The 14,450-nt window shown below is 32.1% G+C and overlaps 1 protein-coding gene across 5 annotated transcripts; it reads left to right on the top strand.

The window, feature by feature from the left end:
- The first annotated feature begins 2,954 nt into the window (after positions 1–2,954).
- On the top strand, positions 2,955–6,466 carry LOC107945638 (SPX and EXS domain-containing protein 1). Of its 5 annotated transcripts, none has more exons than XM_016879717.2 (14): positions 2,955–3,124; positions 3,209–3,285; positions 3,381–3,520; positions 3,807–3,845; positions 3,930–4,022; positions 4,106–4,222; positions 4,302–4,397; positions 4,500–4,613; positions 4,768–4,821; positions 4,947–4,994; positions 5,146–5,296; positions 5,487–5,652; positions 5,821–5,890; positions 5,990–6,466. In XM_016879717.2, the coding sequence occupies exons 2-14, from the start codon at positions 3,228–3,230 to the stop codon at positions 6,242–6,244; spliced, it is 1,401 nt and encodes a 466-aa protein (XP_016735206.1). In that variant the 5' UTR covers positions 2,955–3,124; positions 3,209–3,227; the 3' UTR covers positions 6,245–6,466. The 5 variants fall into 5 exon arrangements, with proteins under 5 accessions (XP_016735206.1, XP_016735207.1, XP_016735208.1 ...); XM_041106677.1 differs by having other exon boundaries at positions 2,959–3,111; XM_016879718.2 differs by lacking the exon at positions 3,930–4,022.
- Positions 6,467–14,450: the final 7,984 nt, after the last annotated feature.

Raw genomic sequence — 14,450 nt, 5'->3', positions numbered from 1 at the left:
ATAATTTAACCAAATGTTTATCTCCTTCCCTTAAATTTAATATGCCTTTATAAAGTTATAATATCGTCACAAACATTATCGATTTGTTCTATTTTGGTTACTGAGCAATTTGACCTAAAATTTCCATCCAAAGTGTTGATATAACATGTCATGTCAACTTGTTGTTACACTGTTAATGATGGTTAACAACTTAATGACCAAAACATAACAAATTGATAACATTAGTGACCATATCATAACTTTTATCAAGATTTAAACCAAAAACATACCATCACATCCAACTACGCGACATACCAAAACACAACTTCAATCACCACCATATATACAAATTACTATCATTTCACCTAAAACCAAAATATTATCAAATATCAACAACATCAAACCAAGGACTTCCTAAGTACATGTCATTACAATTTAGAACATCACCACACTTGAGTCTGGGATTCGTTGTTGGATGCTAAGTCGACGATTAAAAGAGAAGTACCTAACCTGCGTATGAAAAACAAAACCACACACTGAGTATAACTCAGTGATATTTCTATAATCCGAACAATTTAACTTGACATAAATAATCAAGATATGAGAATGCAACAAGAATGTTTATGCACTTATGATTCAAATCAATAATACAAATTTACCTATTCTTTAATACATCCACTAAATCCCATATACTCAAGCACATATCAATGACATTTCATATAGCATTTGTTAATCTCAATTCATGCAATGGCATGATCCAACTCTTTGTTCAATACTCGATTTTATTTCATAATTCACATCTCATTTCATTATTTCATATTTCATTTCTCGTCTCATATTCATTTCACATTTTTGCTATCTCAATATCGAGCACATAAATTTATTATTTAATTTCCCCTATTAACACGACTCGGACTCAAATGAATACACGGATCCAACCAACACACCAGTTTGGCACCCAGTGCCTAATCAGATAAATCCAAAGTAATAATTGTGCCCAGCGTTATATAAATTGACACACATTGTCTCATCGGTTAAACCGAAGTAAATTGGCACCCAGTGCCTCATTGACTCGAAATCAAATAAATCCTTGAACTCTTCCTATCTTATGACATGTCATCTATATACGACTCAACCCGAAACAGTTAATATGGTTTCACTTCACTTTTCAATACAACCAATGTCTCAATTTCATATATACACAATATCACATATATTCAATTCAATATTCATAATCAATATATTTCATAATATACAAAATCAATCCATTTCATTTCAATTATGAATTTAATTCAACCCCAAAGTACCAAAGTACTCACCTCAAATGCTTACCATATGCAAACAATTATATATGTAACAATCTACTATTTAATTCGGATTATAGAAACACAAATCGTATATTCCGAGTTACTCGGAGTCGACCTTGTCTTTCCCCTTGTTACTCGAGGATTCCAAGACGATGTTCACTGCGGAATAAAATAATTACAATAAATTAATATTACACAACTCAATTAACAATAATTTCAATTTTTTAACACATTTTGCTAAATTCTCAATTTAGTCCCTAAATCGAGACTAATTTTAATCTTCATATTTAATTTCAAATTTTTATATTAATTTCACTCTAAGCTAAATTAAACTCCTTATTTTTAATTCTACCCCTTAATTTTAATTTTTTCTCAATTTAGTCCATATTGCTCAAAATCAACAATTAATTCTACAATTTGATCCTTTTCCACTTCTAACTTAAAAATCTATCAATTTAACCCCTATTATTTAAACTATTCAACAATAACAAAATTTAAAATCTTAAGCAATACTAAAAATTACAATATGGGTCGGGTAGCTCTAAGTACCGGGATTCTAAAAACATAAAAATTACAAGAAAATGGACTAAATTAACTAACCAATTGAAGTTGAAAAGTTAAAATTCCCTAAGTTTGCCGTTGGTCTCTCCTTCTTTCTCTCTTTCTTTTCTTTTCTTTCTTTTCTAATTTGTTTCCATGCTTTCCCACTTTCTTTCTTTTTAATTTGTTTTTATTTTTAATAATTATTATATAATATACATATACATTAAGTTTTATAATATATAGTCCACTTTAAATAAAAGTGTAATTGCTACTTTAGTCCCTTTTAGTTTATTTCAATCTATAATTTAACTTTTAACTTTAACGCGATTTAGTCCTCGAGCCTTAATAACTCCTAATTCATGATAATCACCTATCCAAAAGTTAATTCGCTACTAGACTAACTACGTAAATATTTGTTAAAAATATTTATGAGTCTGATTCATAGGAACGGAGTCCCAGAAATACACTTTCCGACACCCCTGACCATCGGGTCATTACACTCACATATATATATTCTCAATCATACCCATCTTCAAGCACAACCTCAAATGCGATAAACTTGTTCTGGACAACAACCTAAAGATATTGATTCTTACCCTTTTCAACCTCAGGTTGTAATTTTTTACTCAATCTGAACATGGTGATCATTAATGTTGATAAAAAGGAAAAGCTTAATCTACTAAGTCTTCTTCATTTTTTTCTTAAATTATTTTATTTATAAAATCGTTGTTTTAATAAATAAATGCTATGTTAGAAAATGATAAAAATAAACATTCATTTATTTATAAATATTTTACAATTTTGTATGTACTTTTATAAAAATTTTATGTATTTTTATCGAAAAAAGATTCTTTAAATATTTTTTTTATTTGTATGGTTTTTTTAGAAAAGAAAATTATTCTTGAATGTTAAAGAATCAAGACTAAGTTGATAAAGTTGATATTTAAATTTATTGAAAACATTAGAGGGCTAAATATAGTATTATGCCAATGAAAAATGACAATGTCGGCATTGCATTAGTGATTCAACAAATATTAAAATTTGATAAGATTAATGACTAAAATAAAAAATTTTAAACTTAAGTGACCAAAACAAAAACATGCTGATAGTTAGTGAGTATAAGCAAGCAATTTTTTCACTGACAACGTGCTGAAGTGAAAATGGAACATCTCATCTCTCCTTTCTCTAAATAATACTATCTGTTAATGTCGTTCATTCCGGATCTAATCAAATCATCCACAATCTCAAAAGCTTGTTACTTTGAGCTTTGATTCTATTACTAGTTCGTGTTAATTGTAAAAATTCATCAAATCTCATTCTTTTAAAGTATTTTTTGTTTGGGGGGTAAGAAAATTGAACTCGAATATTACTGTTTGCAGGATGTAATTGAATTTCACCATGTTCGAAAGTCATCATCTTCGAAAACCCACCGGAAAATCTGCTTTTTCCGGCCTCGGTAAGTTCAAAATTCAACCCTTTTCATCTTTTTCTTTAATGGGTTTAACCTTTTATTTGAATTTATCCGAAAAAAATTGTAACTTTTTTTTGTAGTGGCTGGTGAACCGGGTAATAGCGTTCAAGAAAGTTATGTTTTTCCCATGGTGTTGGGTGATATGAAAGGTACTACTAATTCACTTACCCACACAGCAGCAGCTATGATGCCTTCTCCCATTTTTATATGGAGATTTCAGGTTTGTTGAATTCCACAATTTGGTACATGAATTTTGATTTGGTACAATTATACATATAAAAGGTGACTTGTGGTTCATATGTAGACATAAAACTTTGATTTTGATTCAATTGTATACATTTTGTTTCATATTGGATTAATATAATTGTTTGTGTATCAACTTAAAATAGTGCTAATTCGTTAACGTTGTTAGTGATTTGTGAAACTTGAATCAAACCATTTGGTTTTGATATTTATCCCAAAAAGAAAATTGATGAACGTTTTTAGAACTGGCATTGAATTTTCAGGTCACATTGTTCTTAGTCTGGGGTTTCAGTTGTTGCAAGGTTAGTAATTAGTATTATACAATTGAGCTATGATGCCGTCGATGATAGTGCAAATTTGTGAAAATGTTTCTTGTGTTGAATTAGATTGGATGGGATTCAGTTATGAGAATGAACTCGGACCTGCGAGACTTGTTCTTGTATGAGGCATTCTTATATTATAATCCTCTCCTTCTTGTGGTTAGTTAAAATGACTACCTGAGTTTGTTTCGTCGATGTTTGATGTTTGTTGAATCTTACTTCTCAATGTTGCAATTTTGTAGACAATGATGGTTTGGTTATGGGGAGTGTGTTTATGGGTCTTCTCACAAAGTACTATTAGTTATGTAAAAATATTCGATATCGATCAAAACCATCTTACTCACAGAGAAATTTGGAAGGTACGTCCTTAAATCGTAGTGCCACTGCCAAAAATGTGTTCAGTTTCTAATTTCCGGTTCTATGTTTCGATATATGCAGTGTAGCACATGGTTGACAATTATAGTACCGACTAGTATGACGGCATACCTTTATCTTTACTCCCATGGAGAAGTATCATTAGCTGCATCACAACCAGTGTAATATCTACCCTTTTTTTCACGGCATTACATATAATGAATTTCTGCATATATACGAATCCGTATATGATTTTTTCTTTTCGGTGAATACAAATTGCAGGTGATCCTGTATATTGCTTTTGCTTTAGTTTTGGTATTCCCTTTCGATATTTTTTATTTGTCTTCTCGTTACTTCTTCTTGAAAACGCTATGGCGGATAGCATTTCCACTGCAGGCAAGTTTCTAGTGTAGTTTTATTTCCTTCATACGTACACGAGCTAGCAAGCTGTATTTCTGGGGACCTTTTTTTTTTTTCATTTTCGCTGTATTTTGCTCTCCGTGGCTGACATGCATTCTCGTATTTTACTTGTTTAATTTTTGTATAACAGCCAATTTCATTTCCCGACTTCTTCTTGGCTGATATTCTAACTTCCATGGCCAAGGTATGCACCTATGACCTCGTTTTAAGGCAAGCAACTCGTTTCATTTCTTGTAATTATTAGATTGCATGTCATCTTACCAGATTTCTTGATCTGTCATGCATGCTCGTAATCTATATTATGTGAAGGTATTTTCAGATTTGGAGCGTTCAGCCTGTAGGATGCTTCATAACCAGGTAAGTCAATTACGACCGGTTGAACCGAGTGCTTAATGTTTTGTCTGTAATGCCTCATAATATTGCTATTGAATTGCTTGGACGAGGTCGAATTAAACCCATGCTTGTTGATCTTCTTAGATGAATAAATGAGATTTGTCTTGCCATGTAGGTTGCGACAATTGCATGGTTTGAAGCAGACTCAATTTGCGGTAGTCACTCAGTTGCTATTCCATTAGTGCTTGTTATACCTTATATTTGGCGGCTAATGCAATGTCTGCGGCAGTATAAAGACACAAAAGAAAAGACAACCCTTTTCAACGGTAATACGTAGGGGTCCCCGATGTTTACTATTTTCTTATTAATTTACGTTTAGTCAGCCATGGATATGAAAATGTGAACCGTAAAGCTGTACAATGTTAAACACGCCCTTTTAACTTTGTTAGTGCTTCGTTTTGCTGGTTCACACTCGGCTTATCTCATATTTTAACCCAATTTGCATGTGGTTTTCAGCTTTAAAATATTCGACAGCAGTCCCCGTGATTTTTCTTTCGGCCCTTAAATATCATGTCTTACCTGATAGGTGGACATATGTTTATCATCCCCTCTGGCTTATCTCAAGTTTTGTTAACTCGCTCTACTCGTTTTACTGGGACGTAACTCGTGATTGGGACCTTAGGTACGATGAAATATCTGTTCCCGACACAGGCACTTTTATATAACTTCTGTTTGTGAGATCACTTTGGCATTTCTTGCACTTAATTTCGGTTTATTTCGAATTTGATACACGGAGCTACACGTTGACATAATGATCAACTTATATCATGCATGCATTGCATTTTCTCAGTGTCTTCACTAGGATTTTCAAGTTCAACAAGCCAACTTGGTGGTCCGATCTGTTATACGGGCAAAATTGGGTAAAGATTTTACGTGCCATAAATTATTCTTCCAATTCCGCTATGGCGTATCAGTAGCTAAGCTCACATGCATAACTGCCTTTTTCGTTCACTCGTTAGGTTTATTATTGGGTTATCGGAAGCAACTTGATTTTACGATGTACGTGGACGTACAAACTATCCGCTCATCTCCGCCACAACTACTTAACCGTGTTCACCATTACCGCCCTAGAGATGCTCAGAAGGTTCCAATGGATATTCTTTCGAGTTGAAAACGAGTGGAATAAAATTTCCAAGTCCAGCATTCAACTTCCCATGACCGACATCCCGAACGAGGACGAAAAGTTAGTAGACTTGTCGGATCACACTGTATAGATTAGAACAAGTCTCCGACTGTAAGTAGAGCATCAAAATTGAATTCATTCTTTAATATATTACATATTGTTTCAGCCCAAAAGCAGTTGTTGCATTTTGGTTTCCCCTTTTGATGAGATTTTCGTATCTTGCAGTTCGGTATTTTGATTTGTAAACGCGGCTTAGATGTTGTATAACGTCACAATAACATATCATTCATATTGGAGATTTACAAGTTGCTTATATTTCATATCATGTTTTAAATTTTTAGGGTCTCAGGTTTTTTGGAATTTGATTCAATTTATTGTTTCGTGTTGAATCACTTTAGGATAATTAAACTGAGTCAAACTTGAATAATGACAAGCTCGAGCTCAATTTAAAATTCGGTTTGAACTCGATCGAATATTAACTTATAAGCTCGGGTTTAGCTTAAGCTCGTTCATACTCAATATGTTCGAGCAAGTTCATTTGTATTCAAGCTTGGACTCGTTCATACTTAAGCTCTTTTTACATAATAGAGATAAAAAAAAAACAACCTAATTTCATAACATAAAAATAGGTAAAAGTATTATGTCATTGTACTAGTAGTTGGATTACATTTTGTTCCCTCTACTAAAAAAAGAGTAAAATAGTCCATGTAAGTTAGATCAAATAGCAAACTAACTAATTATTTCCTCAATTATGTCAGTTTTTAACCATAGAAATGGAATAGAAAATACCAATTTACTCTTTATTATAACATATAATGACTAATTTACTTATTTTTTGAGAAAAAAGAAGTAAAATGCAATTTGACTCCTAGTACAAGGGTCTTCATAATACTTTTACCCATAAAATTATTATTAAAATAAAAAACTTAAGGCTTATTAGTTGTTTGAATAGAATATTATGGCACTTGAATACAACTAGCTTGAATTGCTCGAATTCAAGCTCAAGCTTAATTTTTTTTAAAATTAAATTCGAATAATTTGTGAACACTAATATCACATTAAGGCGCTTAATAAAATTTCTTTTGATTTTTTTTAGCCCTAAGAAGGTGACTCACGTGATACGTAATACAAATCTTAGCTTTTTCTCTTCATATAAAATGCCAAAATCCGTCACTCAATTCTCATGGCTTCTTGCAATCTTCGTCGTCGTCGGCAGCGAATTTGGCCATTAACGATGGCTTTAGCCGAGGAAGCTTCATGGTGCTACGTTGTCGTGTTGATAACCCTACTGCTATTACTAAACTGTTTCAAAGAAGCTTGTACGATAACAAATGGTGGCGATGATGATGAGGATCGTAATAATGTCAAAGGGATGGTGCTGTGTGACGAAATTTATGTGGTTGGAGAAGGTGAAACCCTAAACACCATCGGAGATAAATGCGGTGATCCTAATTTAATAGTGGAGCACAATCCTCATATTCATGTCCCTGATGATGTTTTCCCTGGCTTTGTTCTTAAGATTCGCCTCCCAACTCTAGGAAGTCATTGAGTTAGCCACGTACTGCTTTCCACAAAGCTTAACCCGAATCTTGGTCAGTGAACTCATTTTAACCAATGAGGGGAGAAAAAACTAACCCATTCAATTTTTCGGGTTATTTGGGTTTTAAATTAATTTTGAAACCGATTTGATCGAAAAAATCGGCTCATTTTGTTTTATTTTTAAATTATTTAAAATATATAATAGATATATAACCATATAAACCCAATCCAATAACTTAAGGTCGGTTAAATAAAATTGACTGAATCAAAGTCGATTCAATTTACTCAACTAAAGTCGATTTGAAAAAAAAAACAATTGAACTGACGGATTAAATCGATTGCTTTCCTACTACTCAAGTTCAATTTACAATTTTATGCTATAAAGACGAGTTCAAATCTAATATGAAACATATATGTAAAATATATATGGAATGAATAGTTCAATTTACAATTTTATGCTATAAACACGTGTGTATATATATATGGAATGAATAGTTTAAATTTGACATATTAAAAAACTCATAATGCCAATGAAATTTAGAAGGGAGATTTCTCTCTCGTAACACATCTATCTAACCTCTCTATGCAATAGAACGTGATCGATACGCTATTGTGAAAATTCAATTAAACCATTTTGAAGTTTAAAGATCAATTTAATTCGAACATTTTGAAGTTTAAAGTTCAATTTAATTCGACTAATCCTAGAGAAATAAGTTTTCATTATCTTTGCCAAAAGCTACTAAGAAAAACAAACAAAAAGAACAATTTTAGTTTTTAGATAAACAATACATAGACCTACCTATAAAATAAAATTTTAAGAGAATTTAAACTTTCTATTATCTCATCTTTAGAATTCAAATTAACATGATAAATAACAATTTATCAAGTGAATCCAAATTATCGGATATATTTTAAATTGATTTCTAAACTTTCGACAATCTTAATTAAGTCTTTCAAATATCAATATTATATCAATTAAGTCAATCGATTAGCTTAATCATTATATACCAATTTGATTATAACATGTAATATATTTAAGATGAAATAGAAATTTAAGCTAAATTAGTGAAAAACATCCTATTAATATAAATGTAATACTTTAAATTAGACTTGTTCATGGGTCGGGTTACTTGCTCATATTTGAAGACCTGCTCGAAATTTGGGAGGGTTTGGGCAAAATAATTAGGCCTGTTTAAAATATGGGCCGGGTTCAAGCTTAAACGTTTAAGGTTCGAGCTTGAACATTTAAGGTTCGAGCTTGGCCTAGCCCGACCCATTTTAAGTTTATAATACTTTATATTATGTTATGTTTATATATTATGTAATTTAAAACACATTAAAAAAATAAATCTATACTAAATATATAATACTACTCTGATGTAAACATTAAAGTAATGTTAAGATGACTATATAAAAAATTTCAATAAATAAAAAATGTATAAAATTTTTAAATATTAAAATAATATAATATAAATATTTTTAAAAATTTTAAAAATAATATGGGAGGAACTAAAATGGACTTGTGTTTGTCTTTTGTAAATATGGACGAGTTTAGATAAAATTTTAAGCCCAGATTTCAAGCCCAACCGAATTTAGACAAACATAAAATATGTTAGTATCATGCTTAAGCTCAACCCGACCATTAACACATATTATTTAAATACACAATTAAAACGAATACGAAATTCAAGATGAATTTAATTCATGAAGATTGATGATGAAAAGTTTGAAAAACGAATATTCATACATATGCTTCCCTTGTGGACAACAATTCCAAGGCTAAAATCCTCAACAATGACAGCTTTTGACAGAGAAAATTTTTATGATAAACAAGTTGATTAGACTGGCCAACACAATATATTAGTTAAAATTTGTAATAAGTCCCTATATTCTTTTATAAACTTGAAATTCAGTCCTACCTCTATTTTTTTATATTTCAAAATTCATCTCTAACCATTAACACTGTTAAATTCAAATTTATTGCAACTTCATTTTTTTTAGTTACGTACATACCAAGTGAGTTTCAGTGTTAATAATTGAATCTGAATTTTAAAATTTAAAAAGTAGAAAGATTAAATTCTAAATTTGTAAAAAGTACAATAACTTACGACATATTTTAACCGAGATTTTTCATGGAAAATTACATAGTTGACTTAATTTATACCAGAAATTTATAGGTAACAATTATGGTGTTAATGAAAATCAAATGTTTGATATTGAAAGGTTGATAAAGAAGTTTGAATGAATTATCTCCACAATGGGGATATGTAATAAAGAGAATTCATGAAGAGTGAAGTCTAGCAACCACAGGAGACAACATCATCTTTAAGAGCTTTCGCCTTTTATTGCTTCTTTTATGGCCTCAGTCGACAAAGACTTGTCTTTTTTTTTTTTTTTTTATCTTGGGGGTGCTTTAATTAATGCCATGTATAGTTATATACAGGAATTCGGAATACTCAACTCAACTTTTAACAGGATGTATTATCTTTAATAGAGATTTTGATTTTCAATTCTGTCAAGATAAATTTATTAAGAATGTTTTGATGGATATTCATGTACGTTCCTATAGCTTACCTTATCAAATAATTAACGAAACATCTCGTTTTATGAATTTATTATCGCATCTTCAAATACTCGAACTTTTAACAAAATCGAAAGGTAAAAAGTCGTTTAAATATATTATTATAGTTCCTTTAAAAAAACGATATATTATTAGTGTACAGCTCAAATTTAGCCCGGGCCTCACAAAATCAAACCAGGCCCAACAAAACCTTAACCCAAACAAACCCCAAAGCCCATTACAAAACAACCCAAATACCAACCCACCTAGACCTAACCCAGTAACCTTCAACCCAATATTCTGCCTAACCAAACCCAATACAACACCTAACCCAAACCCGAAGCCCATTAGCCCAGGCCCAATTTCTCTAAAAAATATCTGCCTAGGGTTTTCAGTCTGAAACCCTAGGCGCCGCCTCTAGCGCCGCATGCTTTGACCCTTGGTCTTCTGGCGCCGCACCCTACCCCTAGCCATTGCCACCGCCGCACATCAGTCACCGTCACCGCTCCCATGCCACTTGCGCCGTCACCTGCAAAGAAGGAACAAAGAAAAAACAAGCACAAGCAGTAGCAAAAATCGGCTATAAAAGCCATCAAAAAATGTAATTGTTTCTTCTTCTTTGGTTAGCAATCTGATGTATCAAAAAAGAGATTAGCAAAGAAATAAAAATTAAGTTTCAAAGGGGATTTCTAGTGTCTTTGTATTCGGTTTTCTCTTGATAGTTTAATCCTTTTCCGATTTTATTTTATCATTTTTTTGTTTATCTATTTGCGTATATACAATAGAATAAATAAAAAAGGAGAGGTGCTCACTGGGACGGGGTTTGCCGCGCCATTTGGCGCTTCGTCGACCGTCGGAGCAGTGGCGGTGCGGCGAGCCGAGCCGCGGCACATCAGGAACCCCACATGGCCAGACTTCTTTGAGAGAAAAGGGGTTTCCCTTTTAGTTTTTTTTTAAAAAAATGGCTGAAATGTTTTTGTGAAGCAAAAAAATGGGATTAAATACCCTGTAAAACGGCGTCGTTTTGAATTTAGGGTTCAGAGACCAAAACGGCGTCGTTTTGGTCTCTGACCCGCGCGGTGACTCGACCCAGGGGGAGGATCCGCGCGTTTTCTTCAGTTGGAATATTTGCGCAAATAGTCCCTTTGATTTTGTAGCGCTTTCATGGAAGTTTTTCGCATATTTTCAATTTGGCCATAAAGTTTTATTTTTGATTCATTTTAGTCCTCATCTAAGCGCAGCGTTTTGGTTCTTTGGGGTATTTACCATTTTGGTTCCCCTTCTTTCAGTGCGCTACGCGATTTAGTCCCTTTTGCCTTTTCTTATTTCGATTTAGCCCAATACTTTCGTTTTTATTTCGATTCAGTCCATATTTTAGCAATTTTTTATTATTATTTAGTTATTATTATTATTATCATTATTATCTTTACTATTATTATTATATTTATTAATACTATTTTTAGTATTATGTTTTCTTATATTCACTTATGAAATTTTTAAATATTTTTGTTTTAATATATTATTATTATACAATTGTTTTTATATACATATACGTATATATATATATTAACTTATTTAATATACCTACTCAATTTTATATGCATATATATATGTTTTTATATATATTAAAATACGTATGTTGTTTATATATATTATGTCATTTCATTTTATTTTATTTTCCACATATGTATATATCTTTTCATCTATATGCATATATTCTTATATTTTGCAATATTTATGTATACCTTTCTTATAATATATATGTACATATTTTAACCTTTGTAAATACACATACATATACACATACATTTTTTTTTATATTTTTATAAATTTATGTACATACACATGTTTTTATAACGTACATACCTAAATTTTATATTTTTATATTTTATAATCCTTATATGTATATCTTTTATTTATTTTCTTTATTTATTTATTTACATGTCCGTTATTATTATTTGTTATGCTTTAGAATTTTTATTTGTTTATTTCTTGTTATGGTGCATACGTGATTGATTTTATTTATATATATGTGATTTCGTTTATTTATCTTTTGTTTTTGATTGTATTAGTTTACTTACATCATTATCATTGTTATTCCATTACACCCATTTTTATTTAGATTTCAAAAAGAAATTTTAAAAATATAAGTAATACTCGGTATTTGAGATCTTCGAAAGAACCGAGCCCTAACGTATTGGGTTCCGATTTTCTTCGTTGGACCTAAATAATCGAGATTACTCTTTTAAAAATGATAAAAAGCTCGTTATCGAGAATTCAATATGTTGTGTCCTAATGCATTGGATGTGACACGTTGTTTTCTCGAAACGAGGATTTTTCGAAATAAATGCAATATTCAATGTTTAATATTTTGAGAAATTGTGCCCTAACGTATTGGTTTGCGATTTCTTCATTTGATTTAAACAATTGAATATTCTTTCAAACTTTATTACACGAGTCTTTTCAAACTCAAGTTTTAAACGATATCGGGAATTAAAAAAGATCGCGTCCTAACTTACTGGTCGTGATCCCTTTTTTTACATCCGAGATAGCTAAATACCTTTTAAACAAGCAAATTTTCAGTATTCATTCATGTTTCGAGAATTCGAGACATTGTATCCTAACTTACTGGATATGTTTCTCTTTCTCGATTAACGTGAAATATACTTCTTTTCCCAAATTTTTATTTAATACAAGGATCGTATTTTTAATTTTTCCAAGTTCTCGATTCTCGACATCAAGACATTAAGTAATCAACTAGGTACCAATTTTGGGCGTATCGAGGGTGCTAATCCTTCCTCGTGCATAACCAATTCCTGAACCCGTTTTTCTGAATTTCGTGGACCAAACTTGTTGTTTTAATAAAATCAAACTGTTTATTAAAAACAACCAATTTTTGAGGTGACCCAATCACACCTCATAAAAAGGATTGGTGGCGACTCCCGTTTCATTTTTCAAAACCCAAGTCGACCCCGTTTTTCATCCAAAAAAATGGTGTCAACAGCTTGACGACTCCACTGGGGGCTTTTTTCAAAATAAGTGAGTCGAGCCACGAGTTGACTACCTTTTGTCCTTTTCTCGAAAATTGAAAATTTGGTTTAAATTTACGATCCTCTCATTGCATTTCATTTGTTTTGAGTTATAGTTTTCATCATGTTTTGTATTTTAAATTTTTATCTCTGCATTGCATTGCATGACCGTTGGTCACACCTTTTAAGTGGGAGTGAGAAGCTACTCCTTCGTGAGATTTCACCTCCGTGCAGGATAGTGGATCGCTTTCGGGATACATCCGTACCTATGTCTTCGTGAGATTTTCATCTCCGTGCAGCCATAGGGAAATGTATTCCCCTGAACTGAACTCGGTCTTTATGAGTCTATAATGGGTGAAGATTGAGGAATTTGCTGGTTCGGGTACCTTATCTTTAGAGCCAAACCTCATATAGTGGACTTAGGAACTTAGCCTAGATAGAGCCACTCCAAACCCCTAGTAGTCACCCGATTAGGTACTTTCTGTTCTCCTTGTTTATTTTTGTACTAACCCCTCTTATTGTGCTTTGATTATAATTGCATCGCATCTGCATCTTAGGAAAGAGATATTGATTCAAGTCCGATTACTAAATTAGAAAGCTTGTCATGGAATACGGATTCCTTGATAAAGTGGAAAACAATACGACTTCCCAAATATATTCTAAGAAACACAAGAAGGGCGATGAAAGAGTTCGTGATCTTTACTTCGTGGCCTAAGGGTTCGAGATGATTGTCCAAATGCCTTCGACAAGCTGACGAGCCTTATGAAGATGGGCAGATGATGGATCACGACCAAGATCAAGAAAATGAGCTAGCAATGGCATCTATTGGCAAGATTACCTCAAACATGCGGATGAAGAAAAAGACTGATGTTGTTTCTTGGAATATGAGGGTGAGGTCGTACATGTATCCGTTTTATGTAAGGGAATTTATTTTCTAGAAAAGTTTCCTAAATGTAATTGAATCAGAATCAACGTCTCTTTAGGCATTCATTTCATGCATTTGCATTACATTGCATTACATGCATTAAAATCCATTGAAAGAGTCTAAACGAGTAAATTTATTTCGGCTGACCTAGAAACCAACCTACCAAACCGACATCCAAGCACAACCAAACACATATCCACAAAGGGTAACTGTCAACATCCAGACCAATACCTCGACACCGGTG

The sequence above is a fragment of the Gossypium hirsutum genome, chromosome D12 (assembly GCF_007990345.1).
Source record: "Gossypium hirsutum isolate 1008001.06 chromosome D12, Gossypium_hirsutum_v2.1, whole genome shotgun sequence".
Classification (NCBI taxonomy): Eukaryota; Viridiplantae; Streptophyta; class Magnoliopsida; order Malvales; family Malvaceae; genus Gossypium; species Gossypium hirsutum.
Note: the sequence above shows the minus strand (reverse complement) of the source record. Positions and strands in the feature narration are given on the sequence as shown.